Genomic DNA, 22285 nt, shown 5'->3' with positions numbered 1-22285 from the left:
TTCCCGCTCCGAAACCAGCACAGAAAAGAGGGGAGGGGGTGGGGAAAGAGGGAGTAAATATAGAAAGGGGTGTGAGATTTTAATCCCAGCGGGCTGATTAGCATCGTTATGAAATAAACCGTACACAAAGTGATGTATTTTATCGTTCATGCCTCTTTCTTGTTATACTGAAATAATCACATTATTTGTGCCAACAATCTAGCAAGGCTACACTTTCCTCCTGCTTTCAATTTTGTGTATTGAATCTCCAACGACGTTGAATACGCAGTTCTTGCCCATTAATTCCTTGTTAAAAAATAAGTTTATTTGCCAAATCATTTAGGTGTCGCCCATCTGTATCCACGAACCGTTCACGAATTTCTCAGGGGATGAGAGAAGTCCATTGGGTTTTACATACATAGTGAATACTTAAAAGCGAGTTTTCCAAGTCTTTCTACTTTTCTTTCCAGAAAGAAATCCAGGTCTAAATACTAGCAAGGGTGGGTAAATTATGGAAATCTTTTATAAGTCTTTGGGCGTATAAACATCAAAGGAATGTCGTTAGCCTTTTTTAATCTCTGCCACAGCTTTTGGTTTTTACCAATTGAAATGTACACAGAGACCTGGAACATAAAACGTGGGTGGTGGGGGCGGATGGAGTAGGAGCAAGAGTGGGGAAAAGAAAGTTCAAGCGTCTCCCCCGACATAAAAAGTCCCTCCATAAAATCTTCCTAAAGTGCACAGTGAAGACGGTCAAGGATGATTACAGTAAATATTTGTATCTACATCATATGCTAAATTGGAGGGAAAAAACCGAATTACTTCTTAGCTGTTTGTCTAATTGTACTACACACTGCACGCAGATACAATTGCATTTTACCTCAGTGAAAAACAGGATGTTACAGGAGCAAAGAAGCAACATTCTACAAACAGCATAAGAAGATGAGTAGGCCTCCAGCTGCAAAGATCTTCAGCATTTTATATTCAGCTGGATGGATCCCAGAGTTTTCCAGAATTACAATATTAATTTCTGCCCTATCAGCTGAAAAACACATGCATTTTCTCAATCAGTTAGACATCTTTATAGGGGTAAAATATGGGGGGGGGGTGCAGGGGAAGATAGATCATGGGAATTGCTTGTATGTATTTAAGAAAAACAGCTTCATTTTCCCCTATTTAATATAATCACAACATATTTTCTGACTCCAGACTAGCACAGCTCTTTATCCAGTTAACATTCCCAAGGCTGATGCCTGAAGTATCTAAGATCACTTTCAAATGCCCTTTCTAACAAGACCTGAGCAAGAGGCCACTAATTTTCACTGAACAAAAAGCCACTGGAGAGAGATCCGTTTGTCAATATCAACTGGTCCAGCAATTTCCCATCTTCAGACACATCGGCCTATCTGAGCTGGCAGATGTTTAGACAAGATTTTATAAATTGTCCAATATCAGACCATAATGAACCCCAACTGACCATTCCAAAGCAGCTAAAAGCATTCAGGATCTCCCCTGCTGGGATCTAATAATGCTCTCACGCTGGAACATTATTAATCATGGAATAAAATAGATGAGCCTCTTGAAAAATAAGTGTATGATTGATTAAAGGGCAATCTAAGAAGCTATTATTCTTGTTTTATAACCGTAAGTTATATTCTCTCAATTTATCTTTTGGGGAAAATAAATGATTGTTCGTTTCTTTTCTGAAATTATATTATATGAGGATTCCCATTATTTTACTAAAAATTAAAATGATTAGTTAGCTGATTTTATGAGCCCAATCAAAGTGGATTTCCAATGTGACTGTAAAGATACGGTTTACTGATATGAAGAAAAAGAGAGGAAATAATAAAAAACAGGAATTGGACTTTTTTATCTTTTTTTTTTTTTTTTTTGCCTTTGCATATTTTAGCCAGAAGCAGAAACAAAGAAAGTAGAAATGAGCCGTAGCTGATTATGATTCTTTTTTTTTCCCCAGAAATGGTGGATTTAAAGAATGTTAACTCAAATAAAAAGCTACTTCACACCCAGCATAAATAGTTTATAAGAAACATTCATGTATTCATATCACTCTCTCTATGCTTATGCATGTATATATACAAATGCGTATTTGCACACATGTGTGTATTTAAAGCTTAAGTATAACGGAACAACCCAGAAGGAATTAATTTATGCAAAGCATATCTTTGCAACATATTTAAATTGCTTACTTATTTCATGGTCTAAGCTGTACTGGTGAAATGACAACTTTCATCATTTTCTAAATAATAGATTATTATTTGGGGGGAAATGAACGAAAAACACCATATTGTTGCAGACTAGTCTGTTTTTATTTACAATTAGAGATATAAATTAGTAAAGAATTCTCGTTAAACAACCAAAGATTGTATAACCATCAACTTTTCAAATAAAAACCAGGCAAAATTTATTTACAAAAAGTTCAGATTCCATTGCAATACAACTTGCATAAATTACTAGAAGCTTTATATCGTTACAAAAATAAATATCAAATTTGTTTCCACTTTGTAAGGACTCAAGTTCTCCAATCACATCTTTATTATCTCTACTGTATACATCTTTTACAAATAAATTTTACAATAAATCCTATCACACCTATCGAATATATACCGTGGCAATGAAGTGATCAATTCAAGATATCCTGAGAAAAACAGATCTGTTTTCAAAAGTCACACATACATTGGGGAAACTATACTATACCAGCAAACTCACATATGTCCAACAAAATTCTGGTTTAATAATTAGAGTCTGAAGATTTAATAGTGCTCTGTGGTCTTCTTTTATACAGTGGCACAAGATGTGATCCGGATTTAGAGATTTGTTATATATATTAGCTCGGGGAGAGATGATGGCTTGCTGACTTTTTTCAAAGCAATTGTGACACCTACCTGTGGACCAAGGGAAAAACCAGATCATCCAAAAATCCTTCAATTACATTCTAACTCCATTAAACTAAAAAAAAAAAGGAAGTAAGGCAAAATTCTTACTCGTCGAATTTCTTCTAGCAAAAGAATTAGTTGAAAAAATATCGGCAAGGCGATTTTGTTGTTGTTTGCTTAGCCCTCAGTAGTGGAAGTATTAAGAGTGCCACTGCTAGCTATGCGAGAGGCAATTCGCAGATAACACACCCTGCTTAAGATGCATGTCGATCTCTAATAATTGTCCCCTTTTCTTTTAAACACCCGGTCGCTGTGTGAAGCCTCACTCAGAATGTACAATTTTAGCACTGCCACGTGAGCACAAGCACTTTTTTTTAAAACAACAATACTTTCAAAAATATTTTTTTCTAAAGCCTTCTTTCCGTGACATTTAAATAGTCCTTACGGCTTTGCCTTACACAAGCGAAGAGTATGCAAGGTGAGGGAATTGTTTAGCCTGACTTTAAAATGAAGAGAAACCCGAGAGAGAAAAGCCGTAATGAGAGGTTTAAAAAAAACAGCAGAAAAGAGTGTCTTACTTCGTAATCAGACTCTTAAGTAATGAAGCAAGAAATTAACGTTAAGCAAGTCTAGAACTGTGCAGCGTGTCTTAGACCTGATGCCAAATGATCAGTGTAATAGAAAATGTTCTCACTTACTTGCATTGCTGTGTGATTGCACTTCTATAGGTATGGTTGTACTCCTACTGTGCAGACTTCGGTGGGATCTGTCAAAATATAACCGCCAGTTAGTCACAGGACACAGCCAGCTAACTAGATTATACAGTGTGTGTAGGTCCCAACCCTCACCCGCCCGGAATTGGTAGCTAGGTCGTTTAGAAGGCTGGCCAATATTTTATAATTGCCCGTATCTCGAGTGTTTTGTTAGAATAAGCTGACAATTATATTAGTGCAAAACTTTTTCAACAAAAAAAAACCAACAAAAACCCAGTTAAAAATATCACGCCCCACGTAAATTCACGTCCAAGGTCACCAATTATCAGAACCTCAAGCTGCAAAAAACCGTGAGAACACTGGAAACAAAGAGAGCAAAACCAGTTTGTCGGAAAAAAAAAAAATTACAAGCAATGACACCAGTGCTCTCTGGATATCTTTGTGTGTAGTTTTCCTTTTAAAAGTGACTTTTAAAAGCTGCGTCTGCAGCCTGTGAGACTGATGTAAAAGTCGTCTTTTACATTTCCTCTCTCGGTTCTTAGAGGCAGGTATCGACAGGACGGCGGCGTGCCGTTTTTAATCCCCAGATCATACTATTGCCCATCTTCGCTCGGCGGTGGCGGTGGCAGTGCGCTCACTGTTTTCTCCAGAGAAGGTTTCAGTATCTACAGCGTATAAAGGACTTGGACGGGTCGGGGAAGGAGGGCGAGGGAAAGGGGGAAGAAAGCGGCAAAAACAAGTCACCTACCTTTCTTAGAGTCATAACTAGAGGGCCTGTAATGTTGTTCTAGCTGGTTAGTGATCGTTTTCAAAGAGTCACTACTCTGCTTGTGGACAGAGCTGGCGTTTAGGACAGTCTGACTTAGTCCCTCGTTTGAAGCCACTGCTGCGGAGTTGTATCTCAGGATTCCCTGGCTCTGGAGAGCGTTAAAGTTCCCATAGTTTGTATAATTGCTATAAAAAGGTGAGGTGTAATAAATATGCCTCCCCAGGAGGGAGGAGGGCGAGTAGGCAGCGCTGTGCGGGGCGGACGCGGGGGTGGCCGAGGAGAGCGGCGCGGGCTGGCAGCCTTGGCCCAGGGTCTGGCTCTTGAGGTCCGAGGTGGCGATTTCGGCCAGCGACCAGAGCTTGGGCTTGCTGGCCGGCGTCGGGGGGCCGGGGGAGGCGCGGCCGCCCAGCGCCGCCTTGCTGGCGCTGCGGGCGGCGTCGGCGTGCGGGTGGCCGAGGAGCGGGGCCTCCACGGCGGCCAGCGGCGAGGAGGTGGCGGGCTTGGCCGGCGGGTCGCGCTCCCCGCCGCCGCCGTCGTCCTCCTCGATGTCCTCCTCCTCCTCCTCCTCCTCGTCCTCGTCCTCCTCCTCGATGTCCTCGTACTTGTCCTTGCACTCCGAGCCCGACTCGCAGAGGGGGTCGCCGGCTCGGCAGGGCAGCTTCTCGCCGTCCGACTCGGCGGAGCAGGAGTGGTCCGTCAGCGAGTCGACTTGCAAGCTGATCCCTGCAAGGGTCCGCCGGGCACAGAAAGGCAGAGTCAGGGGGGGCGGCAAAAGAGAGCGGGCGAGAAGCGAGCACGGCCACCGCCACCGCCACCGCGGCGGGCAGGGAGACGCCCGCCGTCCCGGCCTTTTCCCTGCAATCCCCTTTCGAGGAGCATCCATCCCCACGGGCTAGCTCCGCCGCGGCACCCCGCACCGCCCCGCCTGCCCCCTGCACGGCGCCGCCGCCCGCCGCGGCACCTCCGCCCGCCGCCCCCCGCCCGCCCCGGCCGCCGGCACTGCGCGGCGACAAGCTCCCGGAGCAGCCGGAGGAGACGGGACGGGACACGTTTTGGGGTCGCTTTTGTTAAACGCCGCCCCCCCCCCCCTTCCCCGCTGCCCCGCTCCCGGGGGGACGCGACAGGGCGGGATGGGGCCACCCCGCCGCGGCCGCGGTCACCCCGCGCCCACCTTCGTCCTCCGCGGAGGTTTCGTTGCTCTCGGGCATCTTCTCGGGACTCTCCTCTTTACTCCTCGCCCCGTCGCCTTCGTCGTCGTCCTCGTCCTCGCTCTTGTTCCGCGGGGCCCAGGTCATCTTGTTCTCCTTCTTGAGCCGCCGGCGGGCGTTGGCGAACCAGGTGGAGACCTGGGTGAGGGTCATCTTGGTGATGATGGCCAGCATGATCTTCTCGCCCTTGGTGGGGTAGGGGTTCTTGCGGTGCTCCTGCAGCCAGGCCTTCAGCGTGGCCGTGGCGTCGCGGGTGGCGTTTTTCCTGTACGCGGGGTCGTTGAGCTGGTAGGGGTAGGCAGGGCTGCCGTACGGGTGGTAGCTGATGGCTCCGGTCATCCCCGTCGTATGGGCGTCGTAAGGGGAGCCCTGGACAGAACAAAACGGTGGGGTTGGCAATTTGTTATTGCTGATAGCCATTAGTAAGTTGTCAAGGCGAGATCGGCGGTTATATTTGTATTTCCCCGGGATGGTGTCTTGTATCCATATTCTATGAGGGGGAGAAGCAGCACCCAAAGGCCATTAAGTTGCGATTCCCCCCCTCCTTCCTCCGCCCAGCACACAGGCACAGGCACACGCGCTTAAAATCGGCGATGTTTTAATCTTTCTGACCAATTTCAGCTCCTTGTAATTGAATATTTCCCAAATATAATTTCTGAACCGCGCAGACATTTTAAAGGCCCTACAGGTAGTGTCTTGATATCTACATTTCTCTCAAAGGTTCAAAAGATGTTTCCTTTTTTGCTATAGAAAATACAACAAAGCCGCCACTTAGCAATTCACTGCACTAATGCATTGCAAATCCAATTTGCAAATCAGAAGATATGCACCGTTTCGAATTGTTCAAATGCGATGTAATTAGCATTTTAATTCGCCCTTTAACGTTTAAATTGCGCTTATTTAAGTCTGCATAATGCAAGAAAAGTTAAAGATATCGCTAAGGAACTCGCCAACTTTCAGCACGTCCCTGAATCCCACAGATCGGCGAGTCACAGGCGCAACATCACCCAATATCCCGCACAGTTCACAACCTCGCTGCAACTTCCAGCCCCTCGCCTACTGCTTCTCAACAGGAAAAACAAGCAAGCGAGATCCTCAGATCTTTTATACCACCCCGAATAAAGACTGCACGACAATTTATGCACCGCGTTTTACAGACAGAAAGCAAGTAGTTTCCCTGTCACTTTGCGGGGAGAGCGAACTACCCCGCTGCCATCCCCTCCTAGGGTCTCGACAGCGGCTCCAGTCTTAAATTCCGGGCACAGGTCTTTGTGTGTACGGACTAGATACGTGTCTGACTCTGTGTGTGTGTGTTTATAAAACTACATAACCATCTAGACGTGCAGTTTATTTATATAGTTTATGGTTTTATTTATATAGTTTATGCACAGAATACACACACACGCAATTGCAAATGCTCCTTTTAACTAGTAAGAAGAAAGTGAAATCCGAAACTGCGGCCACCACAACCATCTTGGGCTTAAGCGAAGCTCACAGATCGCAAACAGATGCTCCTTTTCATTCCTAAAATCCAGTTAAACCATTAGCACAAAACACACTGAAAGTAAATAAAACCACACGGGGATAAAGCCCGCAGCGCCTCTAAACACCGACTTAAAAAGAGAGGGGAAAAAAGAGAAAAAAAAGAAGAAGAAAAAAAAGAAAAAATAAACCCTCCCCTATCCTACCACAGCGAAAAGAAAAAAAAAAGAGAAAGCGGGGGGGGGAGGGAGGCAGAATGAAAGCATCCAACCCAACTGACTGTGGCGATCCGTATTTCTTTAACCAGGGCTCCGCGAACCGCGGGGCGAGGCCGGGTCCCAGGCCCGCCGGCACGGCGCTCGGCTGGGGCGCGGAGCGAGGCGGCGCCCCGGCCCCGGCCCCAGCCCCGGCCCCGGCCCCGGCCCCGGCCCGCCGCTCCGCTCGGCTCCGCTCCGCTCCGCTCCGCTCCGCCCGGCTCCGCGCGTCTCCGCCGGCCCCGGCCGAGCTGCGAGGCGGCGCGCAGTGCGGTGCGCGGCTGGCGCCGGCAGCGCGGAGGCGGTGCGGGGCGCCCGGCTGTGCGGCGTGGTGTCGGGGGCTGATGGTGAGTGTGTGAGGAGAGAGGCTGAAGATGATGAGGATGAGAATGCGGATGCTAATGAAGAAGGAGAGGGTTTCTCTTCGGTAGTTACCATGTAGGAGGGGAATCCCGTGGCGGGGTCTGTGGAGTACTGGAGCGGGCTGGTGAAGCCTGTGGCCGCCGCCTGGGCGGTGAAAGCTGCCGATCCCGGGTAAGGGCTGAACGCCGATCCCGACGAAGACCTGGCCAGCTCCTCGCTCCTGGGGGCCGCCAGCGCCGACGCCCCGTACGCCGGGCAGGAGTACAGAGCCAGCGAGCCGGGGGGCTGGTAGAGGTAACCCTGAGGATAGGACATGGCTTGCACTGGCGTGCACAGGAGCAGGGAGGGGGCGAGGGTGACCGGCCCTGCTGCTGCCGCTGCTCCTGGCGCTGCTTTCGTGCTCTCCCTCTCCCTCTCTCCCGCCCGCCCTCTCTCTCTCTCTCTCTCTCTCTCTCTCCCCGGTTGGCTCTGTGCAGTTATGTAGAGAATCAGAATTGTTATATGCTCCCCCCCATGCGCACCCGGTCAGAATAAAAACAAACAGGAGGAAAAAAAAAAGAACACCCCCCAAAAAGGGAAAATAAATCGAGCGGTCAGAAATCTAACCGGGAGGGGAAGGACATCTGGGAGAGACGGAAGAGGAGAGGGTTAATAAAGAGAGAAAGAGAGAGAGAGAGAGAAGGGGAGAGGGGGAGAGAGAGGCAGAGAGAGAAGCGAGCCCCCGAAATCAGAAAAGTGGCTGCTGCATATGGAGTTCTCCCAGCCAGCTCCCCCAGCGCCTGCGAGCCTGTATTTTGGGGGAAGTATAGAGTCTGAAGTGAAGAGTTGAGGGAAGGAGCACTCGAGTTTCTGAGGGACATTGGAAAACAGAGCTGTCCGTCACCGCCGCTCATCTGCATAGCGCGGCGGGCCCGCCCCCTCCCGCTCCGGCCCCGTCTCCTCCCGCGGCCGGCAGGCAGGCAGGCAGGCAGGCAGGCAAGGAGGCAGCGAAGGCAGGCTTTGTAATGCAAGCCAGCCTCTTTGACTGCGAGCACACTGCTGAAGCCAAACGGTGATACTGCTCATCAGCTCCTCTCCGGACTCGCGGAGCCATAAATACTCTTTTGCACACTCTCGATTACACCCCCTCTCTCCCTCTTTCTACATCCACGCGGGAAACAGAAAAGAATATGTATCATAAATATATGCATCCCTTCACACACGCATTCGCCGAAGCGCTATATGCACGCACACGTATCTCAGATGTGTGCATTTGCACGCGTGGGGGTACGCAGGGCCAGGCTCGATGGGGCTGGGCAGTGTACAAGGGAAGAGCACTTTGTACAAGTACTGCCCTATATGGTAGGAAAGGAGAGCAACTGCTCAAATCAGCACATCCAGGATCGTGCTGTTCCTGGCAGCGAGAGCTTTATAGTTTTATAAGTTGCCACAAACAGTCAAGATCTAGTCATGGAGCGCGTTTGCACATGAAGGGGGAAAAAAAAATCCTCATCTTTCTTTCATTTCTATTCTTCCTGGTCTGGTGCGTGGGGAAGAGGCCTGGGTGACTCCTTCCGGGGGGCTAGCTGCCTCACCGCTCCCCTTCCCCCCTTTTGCAGTTCAGATAAATCTCCTGGAATACGACCACTGTGTCATTAATTTCCCAAATAACGTAATCTCTTCCTCTGCCCCCTCCCTTCGGCCCTGGCCACCGTCAGCTTCTAGCCAGTGCCAGCTCTGCTCCGGTCTGGATACGGGAGGACGAGGCGAAGGCACCGCTCTTTTCCTCTCAGGGCAAACACAAATAAATACCTATATGTGCGCGTGCATTTTTTTAATGATTAGTCTAGAGGGACCCTCCAGAAACCGGCGGGGAACTGCCCGCGCTCGGGCTCTGGCCTTTCCCTCCCGGGACGAGGCGCGGTGCCGGCGCGCCGTCCTGCAGCGGTCCCGTGTCCGCCCCCCCGGCGGCGGCACCGGGGCCGCCCCAACCGCACTCCCCCAGCCCCCCCCAGCCCCGGGGCACGGCGTTGGGCCCTGCCCGCCCCACCGAGCCGTGGCCGAGCGCTAGGCCGCTCCGCGCCGCCTGGCCCGCACCTGCGCCCCGCAACGCCTCCGCCGCCGCCGCCCGGGCGGGGCAGGATGAGGCCGGCAGGTAGGGACGGGGCCGCCGGGGCTGCAGGGCTGGAAGCCACCGCGCTTCCCGCAAGCCCTTCACCCGCAACCTGCGCCGGCTTACCAGCCCGGGACGAGCTGAGAAAAAAAAGTAGGCGCTCACCAGGAAAAAAAGAAAAAAGAAAAAAAATGTTCATCAAACCGTGTGTTTTATTTTCCCAACATCTGTGAGTGAGCACTTATCCCGTATTTAACCAAAGGAAGTCGCTTGACGTTTATGGCCGACTTCATGGAATACCTCAGGTAATCTCGGTTAGGGAGGATGGAGAAAAGGCATCTGACGAGGTACTCCGGGGAATCGGCTCGCCACCGACAGGAGGGGAGATGGCAACAGCTGAGGAATTGCGGGTTAGCAGGGCAGCCTATTGTTAATCAATTAAACATGCAGCTAATAAAAAACTACACTTGGAGAAGCCGTTTCGACAGCCTCGCGGCCACACCGGGGAAAACGCCGTATTGAAACTACGGTCAAGTATGGGGATGCGTGGACTGTCTGAAGCAATCCGAGCTTTCCATTTTCTTTTTCTGTCTGATTTTTTATTTATTTCCCTTCCTCTCCTCCTCTTCTTTGAAACCCACATACCAGTTTACCCCTGCACGCAGCGGTAGAGATCTGGCCACCAGACACACTGGATTAATTCCTATCCAGATCTATCAGCTGGCCTGTAGAAGAGGCAATCCTTAAAAAAGCAGGTGAGGGGGAGGAGGGTAACACCAACAGGTATTTCTTGTCATTAACTCCCGACTTCCTGATAAGAGAGTGATAAACAACTGGTAAACTCAGTGCAACAGATTACAGAAAAGACGTTTGCTTCCCTGCTTGGTGATTAATGCGCATATATTAAATAAAAATAGAAACTCTAAAAACAAGAGCTTTATATAAACCACATTCATATTTCAGTACTTCTATGGAATAATCGATATCATGCGATTACATCTGAATAGTCAATTCCTGTGTTCCGCAGACCGATTTCTAAGTATATGAGCTTTGCTTCTGAACGGAGCAGCAGCTGGAGAGCTGAGAATGCAAAATTAATTATAACATTATAAAGTCATACATGAATCTCTCTAAGTCAACCTGCATGCCTTGCAAAATGTGCTATACTCTCTGCATTTTTATTTGGGAAGCCAAGTCTGTTCTTTTCCAGCAGGAGTGGTGTAAGGAAGTATTTATCTACACGAATTGATTGCTTTTAGTTCCTCCTCTTTAATAATTAGTGGAACAATACAGATTGGGAATACAATGGCCGTTGTGTTTACATTATAACAAGGGATTAATGCTATTAAGTGAGTGTTACAGTTGTGACCTGGGAAGAGTACTTAAATAAATACCGTGATCCCAGGAGAATTGATATAATTCAGTTCAGAGTGTGTGTAGATACGCACAGACACACACGAGAGATACAAATCTCCATACATATCTACACGCATATACGTATGTTATACACACTAGGTATACGTGCCCGTCCGTGTAAAATGTAGGTGCTGTTTTTGCCTCCACCTGCATGTCTTTCCTCTATGAAAATATATTTTTGTGATTTCGGTGGGAGGAATGTTTAAATCAGGAACATTATTCCCCTTCCCCCAAACACAAAGAGCAACAGATTATATTTCTGACGCTTTAATTTGTGCAGCCCAAAAATATTGTTTTATATACAGAAACGGGGTTAATTTCGCAATCAGAGATTAATGGAGTAAAATATTATCATTTCAAAAGACAAGTTCTTGCGTTGATTTGATTTGCATAATTTTTGTATGGCTTCAGAAAGGAATGGATTTACCCACTGCAAGGAGACGGTATGCATTTTATTACAAGTACACCACTAATTTGACTCTGCACAGTGTGGAGAACGAATAGCTAGTGGGGTCATTTAAATATAGCTGGCGAAGTCTTTGCGATAAACAAACCAGAAAACCGTGTCAATAAGGTTTTTGAATATCGGTCAGTGTACGTGGCTGTATTTAACTTCTTCTCGGAGTTGTCTCTGTTTGATTTGAATGCCTTTCGCAGGGAAGACGTTTTTCATCTGCCTGGCTCCACCGCCGAAATCTAATTTTCCCATAGTACTACCCGTTACTAATAAAAAGCCGTCTAACTTGCGCTGTTAAACTGTAGAACAGTATTACATGCACTTTTTATTGGTAATATCTGTGGCAAATTAACATGCCTACACAGAGACGTTAAGACTTTACACACTGCGTTTTTGTTTGAATAATCTATTCATTAGTTCAGCGATTACCTTCCCAGATTTTAAGCGGTGCTCTCGCCTTGTCTTCTTTAATTCAGTTTGCTCCAGCACTGCTGAGAAGGTGGTCGAGAGCCCCCCCCGACACCCCCCGCCCCTCTTCAGCTATCGCTCATTGCCGTCCTGGGAGACAGGTTTTGCGGTTTGTCATTTATTAGCTACGTCTCCTCGCACTAGTGACAGAGGCTGAAGTTTTCGGGCGAGTGAAGTTGAAAGCCACGTCTGTGGGAATGGCACTCCGGCCACCGCTGCGGGAGCCCTGGCTGCGGGCAGCGGCTGCCTGCCCGCCTCTGCCCGGCGCTCGGGCGGCTGCCTGCTGGCCGTTCGCTCGGGACCCCGCTCCCTTCACTTTTACTCAGGTGAAAGAAAAAACCAATAAGTAACATAAAAACCTCGTTGGCATGAAGGAGAGGTTTCCCCGCCCCAGGAGGGCTCCCCGTGGCCCGAGCGGGCGCGCACGCCTGCTGCCCGGACGATGCCCATTGCGCAATTGTCGTGACACCGGTCACAGCAACTTTTTAAGCAGAGCGACGTGGAACTTGGTGGGGTTTGGAGATGTAACACAGTGCGCAGCAGAACCAGTTTCCTGTGACATAACCACACAATGGTCTGGGAATGCTTTCTCCTTTCTCTCATGAAATGGGGGACCGCCACCACCTCCCGGAGACAACGACGTGAAATAATAGACTATTGTATTTAAAAATAACAAATGACACACGCATGGCGTGAAGCGGAGTTGTCCAGTTTCCTACTAAAAGGAGCCCAGTTCACGAGGCTCTTCTTGAGCGAGGTGCTTTGCAGGAGCGACCTCTGCGAACAAGGGGAGACGGGGTGAGCTGGGCGAGCCGCTCCGCCGTAGATCTGCTTACAGGGTTAAAGCAAAGACCGGGGAAAACAGCTAGGGAGAAAGGGAAAGAAAGAACTTTTCTTTCCCCATCTTCAGGATGAAATCGCCAGTTCAAGCTCTGCGTGGGAGGGGGCGCTGTGGCAATGAGTTCTCCAGCGCTCCCGAGCACTGGCAGCGCAATTGTTTATGCAAGCTCCTTCCCGGGGGTTTCTTCTCGTATTTCAGTCATTACTTTTAGTAACAATATTATCTAACTGTCGCCCCGTCATACCTGCACTAAAAGGCGGACTGTTCGCATGAGTTATGGTCACTTCTTTTCCCCTTATCCTGCTTTTATTCTCCCCCCCCGCCGCCCTTTCAGTTCGGTGAGAGCGGAATAGTGTGCAAGAAGGGTCTGCCCAGGGCAGCGCTGAGAATCTAGACGACTCTCTATAACACGCAAACGCGCACAAATAGACACATATGAAACGTACCCCTTGTTTGTAGCTTCTTTTTTTTTCTTCCTTTCCCCCCCCCCCCCGGGGCGTCTGTGGCTTCGACATTTTGCACTAATAACGGGCCACGTCTTTACGAGGATTTAGCTCCCCCCTTTTGGGACATTATTGGGGGGAGTGTTTAAAAAAAAGAAAAGAAAACTAAAGCGGATCTCTAAAAAGCAGATCTGAGGCTTAGAAAAGTTGCTTCCCATATGTCACACTGTTATTAAGAGTCTTAGTCATTTTCTGCTTAGGGAAATATAAGCAAATACGTATCCGTAAGTATAAGATAAAAGACCTCCAAAGCTTTCCTGGAGCCTGCTATTTTCACCTGAAAGGCAGGCAGTGTTTCTCGGGGAGAGAACAAGTGTACGATCCACAGGTGGGATAGTTCCTCCTTCTTAAGGGGGAAAGAGAAAAAAAGAAAAAAAAAGAAATTAAATCAGGGTATCCGGTTTTTGAACGAGCCGCCGAGCCATCCCTGCGGTGGAGGCAGAGGCACGGAGGTCCCGCCGCTCGTTCCGAGGGCCCCGGAGCGGCCGCCGCCCCCCGCCGCGCCTCCCGCGCGGCCGCCCGGCGCAGCGCCCCGCGCTCCCCCGCGGAGCCGGGCGGAGCGGCCTGCGCGCTCGGCCGCCGCCTGCGCGGAGCCGCGGCCGCTTCTCGCAGCGCCTCGAGTCGGTGTCGGTGCGAGCGGCACCGAGCAGCCCGTATCGGGCTGCGCCGGGGCGAACCCCCTCCGTGGGCGGCGGGGAGGGAGGGCTGCCCTCCGCAGCCCCGGGCAGGGCCGTCGGGAGGGGAAGGGCTGGCTCGGGGGTCAGGCGGGGGCGAGCAGCCCCCCGGCCCGCATGCTGCCGGGGGAAGAAGCGCTCCCCATCCCCCATCTCCGGCTGCGCTGGAGCCAGGCAGTCAATACCACGTCTTTGCCTCTGGATTTTGTTCTCGGCCAGCGTGTCTTGGAAAGGCTGCTTCAGAGTTAGTGGGAGGCTGAATCCCTTCAGCGCCTGGTGCTCTTGCAAAGTGGGTGATGGACAGAGTAAAGGAAAAGCGGGACGATTTAACTGAGGGGTTGCTTTATTTTAAGGGCTCACGTTAAACTGGGTTCTTCCAATACGGGGATAGTCAACAAGTAGGTTGGGGCACTTTGGTGCCCAAGGAGCACTGGTAGGCAGGCTCCTGGGAGTGCTTCACCGGAGGAGATGTGTATAAATGGAGTTCTCCTACAGGTTCTTCCTCATACTTATGCTGGTGGTGTGGAAATCTGCTGTCGGGTTAAAATTGTTTCAGGCAATTTTGAAGCCACTCCGCCAGATCCTTTCCCCTTCTTGTAATTGCCATCTTCTGTTTGATCACCGCTTTTAACACTAGAGAGCACCTGCTCACCTGCTTTGTGCTTTTCTCTCATTCATTCATACATTCATTCACCTCTGTGTGTGTGTATATGTGTATGTGTATCCTTCATTTGTAGACCCAGAAACACACTTCTAGATCAAGCCTACCCCCCCCCGCCAAACCAGAAAGTCCTGATTCTCCAATAAATAACCTTCCTGAACGATGAGACCTCTTTGGACCCATTTAAAACCAGGTCGTTTCCTTTCTCATAACAACCAGCTATCCCCGTTGTATGTTAAAGATTAATTTGAGGTTGCTGGTACATTTCCAAAAAGTAGACAGAAAAAAGACAGAAAAACTGTAGTCATACTCAGGAAAAGTATTCATGTGTTTAGTGATACCATGAGGTATTTAAAAAAAAAAAAAATTAAAATGGATGCAGCCTAGTTCACAAACATTCAGGTAGCTTCATAATAATTTTGCATTTTTTTCCATTAATGGGCAGTCAAGGGTAATTGAAGTTCTTAGTTTCATATTTTCCTTTAAATTGATATTTCCTCTAAATCAATGTTGAACTTTCAGTGTTCCTTACATTTAGTTAAGGAATTCCTACAATTTTTTTTGTTTTGTTTTTTCTTTATTCTTTACCTTCAAGCTTTACTCCAAGTTAGAATCTGAGTTTGGGAGGGAAGATTTTTCCTAATACTAGTCCTTCATATGTAAATGGTAAACAAAAAACCCCCCAAGTATCACTCTGAATATTGTTACGAGCAAAAACCACATAACGCTCTTTCTAACTTGTTAAAAAATGCTACCTAGGTTTACTCATATGGTCTCACTGCTTTTGGTGGCTTTGTAGCAATGCTCGAGTAGACTGCCAGTTGAGCCAAGTTTACAGCCTTCCTTCACATCATGTAAAGGAAGGACAGACAGACCATCTGGCCCCTAGCTTTTCAACCTATAACCATACAGGTTTTAAGATGCTTTCATCTGGGAAAGGCTGGTCGCCAGTTTGCCAATTAGAAGTCTAAATACGTGCACATTTCTTCGCATACAACTGACTCATTTCTATCAGTAGGAGCACAGAATGGAAACTAGCTGAAAAGAAGAGTAGTGCTTTGATTCCTTCTGATATCAACATGGTTTTAAGAATGACACGAACTGTTGACTTTGTTGTGTGTTTGGCTATGCTCAGCACAAGAGTGGAATCCTGTCGTGGCTAACATACTGTGTATAGGCTGACTCTTCACTCTATGGAAGGTTTGGAGAGCTTGTATTGTTTTGCTAGTAGTAAGACATCTGGGGGAAAAAAAAGCTTCACAGAGGTCTTCTAAAAGATCTACGTTAAACTAATGCCAACACAAACTTATCAACAGATTTTCTTCAGTTTTCAGAATGACATTTTATGTTTAAAGTGTAGGTTCCAGGAGTTTAAAAGAACAAAACTCCTTGTTCTCATCAAGAGACAATGAATTCTGCTTTATGCAGCTCAGCCTTAAAACACATGACCTTTTAATGCATCTCTAAAAGGTAAGTAGTGAAATGATCCTTTTTTTCTTTTCTTGGATGTTCCCCAATTGCTAATTAGTGAAGTCCTAGAAGGTCATGACTCCTCTGCACTTTTGAACATGGATTTTTGAAACTGTTGTTGAGAATTATGTGATGTCATTATCTCAAACACCAGAGGTACACAATGTTTAAATTTTATTTCTCATGCAAATACACCGCCTGACTTTTTCATCTGGGACCAATTTGGTAGAGTCCTTGTACATGAAAGATAGGAAGTGATAAGGATGGGAAGAAAAAACAACTGATTAACCAGCAGCCTCCACTATGACATTTTGTCTCAAATAATTCTGTCCTGGGATCATCAAAATTTCTATAGTGTTCTGGTCTTTTATTTTTTTTTTTTATTCTCAAAACAAAAGTAAACCAAAAGTTCCTCTCTTTCTCTCACTCTTTTCCTCCCCTGCTGCTACTCCCTCACCTTCACTTAGCTGAGATTTTTCTAGAAGGTAATACTGTGCCAGTGTGTGCCAGTAATGTGCCAGTACTGTGCCATGACCTGGCAATGGTGGACTTGCCTTTGTGACCTTCAGAAGGGAATAATCTCACCAAAAGAACTTTATGAGCTGCTTCTTGTTGTTTGAACTTCAGGTCAATAGTCAGACACGTAAGATATCCTTCACTATAGGTTTAATGAGGTTTCTTTATAAACTAGCAAAACTTAATTCTGTAAATACACTGATTTAAGAAATTGTTCAGCACCACTCTTTTAAGAATGTATAATAGGTTTTTGGTTTTGCACAAACACAGTTAATACGACATATGCACTTGCACATAAATTTTTTTTTTTTTTTCAAGGACAGGTACTTAATTTCTAACACCTCTTGTGTTTCAGTTGAATTTATGCACCTTATCAAATTTGTGAACACTATCCACTAAAAATATTTCCATGAATTTGATTAAAAATCATGTATGAAGGGATAAAACATTAATTCTAACCCTTGTAAAAAATATGGGTTATAAAGGAATCTTTCCCCTGTAAATATGCTTGTTTAAAATATGCAATTGAAAGAAGAAACAGTACATTTAATATGCTTTTTTTTGTTTTAATTGTTTGTTCTGTTTTCACCTGATTAATGGAATTGTCTCTTTCAGCTCTTTTAATTGATTTTTGTTTAACAGAGTTTGCTTAAAAAAATTGTTGGTCCACTAACACTAGAAACTAATCTGTGACTTTTACTTGGGACTAGTCTTTTATTGTTCTTTTGCTTCCTCCCTTTTTCACTTCAGCTGGCCACATGCTGTCTACCAGATTTACTTTTCTTAAAGTCACCTCTTACTATTTTGTCAGTGGAACATGTAGGCCATGATTGCTGCTTCGTTTTCAGGCTCACAATATTGTTCATAGGAAAACTCAGTGAAGTTAAAAAAAAAAAAGGAAATAATTCTTTCATCAATGTTCAAGATTACTCTTTAATACTATGTAGGAGATCAAGACTCTGCAATACCAGGTGCAGCACAAATGCACAGCTAAAAGGACTGCTCCTAACCTACACAGTAAATAGGACACATATACAGGAATACTAGTGGGGAGGTAGTAATGCTAACAGACTTTTACAGATCTGTTAGTAAGTTTAGGAATATAAATTATGTTTTTCAAGTTAAGACTTTCAGCATAGGTTAGGTCATAAAAAAGATGACAAGCACAGAACAATCAAAGAAAATATTACTAGTTGAAGGGCTGTGGAAGCAATTGGCTTCTCCAGCCAAGAGGCAGGACCGAGTGCACAGCAGGACTGGACTGGTATAGGCAACCATAGACTGTACACACGAGGTGAAACTCTACGCAGAATGAGCCATGAGACAGGGAGCAAATTAGAGACATCCACCTGTCGTATTTGTAATAATGAAGCTTTATACTAGTGGCTAGATCATAAAGGAAGGATTCTGTGGTGTTCCTCCCTGTTTTAACAAACAAAATGAGACCCTTGAACTTTAGTGTCTGAGGTTGGGCAAGAATGAGCTCTTCATGGACTGACTATGTTTCTTCATATCTCAAAGCACATGAAAGCATCAGCAATAAGACTGTTCTCTCCGCTACTTTTATTAAAACTGTATCATGAATTATTTCCTTCATGCAGCATTTGCATTTCATTATTTTAATTCATTTGTTGTGTGCCATTATTGATATTTACAGCAAAGCTCTTTTAAATTAGTTCTTTAGAGTACTTTTGAGCTGCTCACTTGAATTTTCTTTGTTCTTTAAAACATGCCTGGGGGTCAACAAAAACACGAGAGGAAATTCAGCTGATGGACCAAAGGTTTCCACACCAAGAGAAGGTAGATTGTTACTTTGGCTACTATACCTGAATATTCTGTATTTTTACACATGATGTTTTTATTGAGCTTCTCAATTAAAAATTGCTTTTCTTTTGTACATGTTATTCTGTGTGATATATAACTCTAGATTTCAGTAGAATAATATAAAGAAGTTCTATCAAATAAGATATATATGACAACAATTAGTTTCAAGCATTACAGCACACCCTGTTTCATCCTAGGAGCTGTATATAAAATGTAAACATCACATTAACTTTTGGGATAAAGCTCAAGAACAATATACAAATTGAGTGCACTTCACGAATTGGCTGTGTGTGCTCTCTGGGTCAGCACAGGGGATTTGAGGTAAGCATGTCGGGACAAAACCTGTCTCAGCTCACACGCCCTTCATTTCCATTTGAGAAAAATAATTTCTTGTGCGGCTATGAAGGAAACTGTGATGATCACCAGTCAGCCTGGAAGACCAGGGGTTCAAGTCTGTAGGATGCACTGTGGAGAGCACTTCCTCCAGTGTGTAGACCCAACCATTGTGTAGCTTATAGGACACTTGGCTGGTGGGCATACCACCCACAGACATATATAGGAGATCACAGAACTGCCATTTGAATAAGCTGGCTGGGGAAGCTGGTTTGATGACAGGTCAGAATCAATATACCACAGAGGGGTAAATTCCTGTGGTTAAGATCTGTCTGAAGAAGCTGCACCAGCATCTTGGCCTTGATTTTAGGGAGTATTTTGGCATTGCTTCAAGAAGATTTCTGGGCCTAAAAGATATTTTCAAAGACAGTGACATACCTAGAAGCCTATACTTCATTGGTCTCAGTGTGATTTGGGCTAGTAAGTGCCTGAACCCCTGCCATAGTTGGTATTTGATAAAAGAAAACTCTTCTGAAATGTTTGACTATCTAATACTCTGATTAAGAATTTGGTTGCTAGGCTTGCGACTATAAACAGCACAGAGCCTGAAAGCCTACAAAAACCAGATCCTATGTCTTTGTCTGTGCTGAAACGGCTATTTTTTTGAGGAAATGGATGGCAAAAATTGATTTGTCCGGAACATGGCCAGACTGTGCTCAGTTTTTGTTCATTTTTAAAAAACGGCTTTGGTCAGATCATACGTCCTGCTGCACTCAGCTAGGCTGCTGAAGCACTGAGAGTCCTACATGTCCGTGACTAGTAGAGCTGAACCATAAACCAGGTACTTAAAACCTATCCATTGCCTACTGGAAATGTAAGACACCTGCTCTACCGTACTGTTACATTTCCATGCTGTAACTCAATTGCTGAGCTCTCTCTCAGCCTCTCCATTGATCCTCTTTTACTCCATATGTGATCCCCTCCTGTCTATGGACTCTTCTTGGGACAGTTTACAGTAAAACCCAATTTCTTCCATGTAGCACTACAGGGGAAGTAGATGCTAACTAAGCTCTGGGAGGTGAGGAATAATAGAAAAAAAAATAGCATGCTGACTTTTGAAAGCAAGAATTGAAAAATAAAATATTAGTCAAAAGGGTTCAAAAAGCAAGTAGAAGAAATCAGAATTAAATAGCTGCTCTCTCAGAGAACAGCTCTGTTGCAAATAGTGTTTTACTGTAAAGGTTATTCTGGGAAATTCAGGGCTGAGAATTCTTACTTTAGCACCAAGAAAGTTGGTTGAAATGCTAATTAAAAACAGAATTATAAAAGACCCAGCTGAAAATAATATGATGGAGACAGATCACCATGGCTTCTGTAAAAGAAATCTGTGCCTCTGTAAGCTATTCACATTCTTTTAATTGTTGGGTGTGATAACAAAAGAGTGAATACAAGAAGATTGGAAGACATAATTTATTTTGACTTTCGCAAAAGATGACAAAATTCATCCTGTAAATCTCATGAGTTAGCTAGGTTCAGCAAATAGACGTGGACTTTCTTATCAAAAGCTCCATCCACTCACGAGGTCTCGCTGTCCTCAGTGTGGCAAGAGCTAAGAAACTTAGAATAATTTTCAAAACGCACTTCACTTTTGTGATGGTACCTTAGCCAACAGAGCAAAGTATTTAACATAAAGATGCAACACTGATTTACACAATGACATAGTAATTGTGCTAATATTATTTTTACCTAATTTTTATTGCTTTAATAAGTCTGGTTGTTCTTCTGAACTAAAATGACCTACTTTTTTCCCTAAACAGTCCCTATCTCTTCAATCTGTCATCATACAAGCTTTTTAATGTCTAGAATAATTTTGTTCATCTGCCTCTACTTTTGTTAGCAACTTCAGCAACTAATTACAATTTTGGGCAAAGAAAGTCTTTGTTCAAGATCCCAATTCTTTATACAACAGTGCCAGAACACCCAGAACACAAGACTTCCCAGAGCTGCTCCAGGAAAAAATTAAAATGGCAAAGACCAAACTTGGTATTCCTATAATGTTAAAAAGCCTTCAAAAGAGCAAATCGAGAAAGAGAAGGAGAGAAAGAGGGAGAAAGAAGGAGAAGAAAGAAGAAGAGAAAGAAAGACATAAAGAAGAAAAGAAGGAAAGAGAGCGAGAGAGCTTTCCAGTGAATTCTGTTTTTGAGATTTAAAAAAAAAAAAGATAAAATTGATTTAACAAAAGGAAGATTTGTCCTCAAAAGAAACACTGAAAACAACAGAAATCCCCCATATGAAATCATCAGCACCAGAGGACTCAGTCGATGAGGAACAGAGCAGATACTTTTTATCTCAGGGACATCAAACTGATTCTACCTGATTTATTTTCCAGCATCCTGGTGCCTGCTGTGGTCCACATTCATCCAGCATTACTAAATAGGGACAGCATAAACCTAACCTGCATCGACTCATTTACACAGTAGTTTTCCCGTGACCTAGAATTGTGCATACCTGGTACTGTGGGAGCCTGCGTGGATTCAAAAGCAAAGTAACTTTGTTCCTGAGGTGTGATACTAAAACTAATAGACTCAGCTGACAGTTGGAGATGGGGCATCTGCATGGCGCAGCAGCAGGCCATATGGCTTAGCACTTCAGGTCAGCATTAGCTCAAGGCGCTCTTCTCCCAGCACAGTTTGATGTGCTTGTAGATTTCTGGGAGGTCTGGGAATGTGTGAAAATACTCTGTAGGCTCAGTTTGTCCTAAAGGCCGCAATTTTTTCTTTTCTGCCTAACCTCTCAGATCTTTTTCTTATTCAGGACAGTCCTTAGCGTTCAAAGGGAGTGTTGCATGTCCTTCACCTTGTCCTGAAAATAATTTAGTTTCTTAAATAATTGAAATCCACTAGTGATGCTGGCACTGGCTTTGTTTCTTCTCCAAATCCCAAAAGAGGAAACTTTTGTCGTGCCTATGAAAATCTGCGGAATAAAACCTGTCAGAATATGTTGAGCCTCTCTGTAAAGCAAGGTTTTGAAATCACCGTACCTGAAGTTATCAGGTGAGATTCCCAGCTAACATATTTCAGTTTATGAGTAGGGAGACAATTTCTGCTAGCAGAGACTTTGACCCACAGTTGTTCTGGGGGAGGATTTGTATGGAGATCACAAGATGTTCTGTCCTGGAATGTCTGGTACACAGGCATCTAAGAAGGACTGGGCAAAAGGAGCAGAGAAGGAATGTAAAAGAAAGCGGAAAATAATAAAGAGCAACAAAAACATTCATGGCATATCTGTTTTTAATTTTTCTTCTTAACAGATCTGGGTTTCTGGTAGGCTATTCTGGTTATGACTAAACTAGCTCTTCGGGGGCA

General features: G+C 45.5%; 1 protein-coding gene across 1 annotated transcript; it reads right to left on the bottom strand.

The window, feature by feature from the left end:
* Nucleotides 1–2337: 2337 nt before the first annotated feature.
* Nucleotides 2338–8498, bottom strand: IRX2 (iroquois homeobox 2). Its single transcript, XM_072852941.1, has 5 exons — nt 7738–8498; nt 5530–5935; nt 4338–5081; nt 3575–3642; nt 2338–2885 (listed from the first exon to the last, which is right to left on the bottom strand). Exons 1-4 carry the CDS (start codon nt 7978–7980, stop codon nt 3599–3601), a joined length of 1437 nt encoding a protein of 478 aa, XP_072709042.1. The 5' UTR covers nt 7981–8498; the 3' UTR covers nt 2338–2885; nt 3575–3598.
* Between the last annotated feature and the right edge of the window lie 13787 nt (nt 8499–22285).

The sequence above is a fragment of the Ciconia boyciana genome, chromosome 2 (genome assembly GCF_034638445.1).
Source record: "Ciconia boyciana chromosome 2, ASM3463844v1, whole genome shotgun sequence".
Classification (NCBI taxonomy): Eukaryota; Metazoa; Chordata; class Aves; order Ciconiiformes; family Ciconiidae; genus Ciconia; species Ciconia boyciana.
Note: the sequence above shows the minus strand (reverse complement) of the source record. Positions and strands in the feature narration are given on the sequence as shown.

Bases quoted from the DNA above. Each gene is read 5' to 3' on its own strand.
- IRX2 (XM_072852941.1), bottom strand. From the start codon at position 7,980: ATGTCCTATCCTCAGGGTTACCTCTACCAGCCCCCCGGCTCGCTGGCT. The intron at 5,936-7,737 runs GTAACTACCGAA...TGTTCTGTCCAG, and splicing joins CGGGATTCCCCTCCTACATG to GGCTCCCCTTACGACGCCCA. The intron at 3,643-4,337 runs GTAGGTGACTTG...ATATTTTGACAG, and splicing joins TAGTTATGACTCTAAGAAAG to ATCCCACCGAAGTCTGCACA.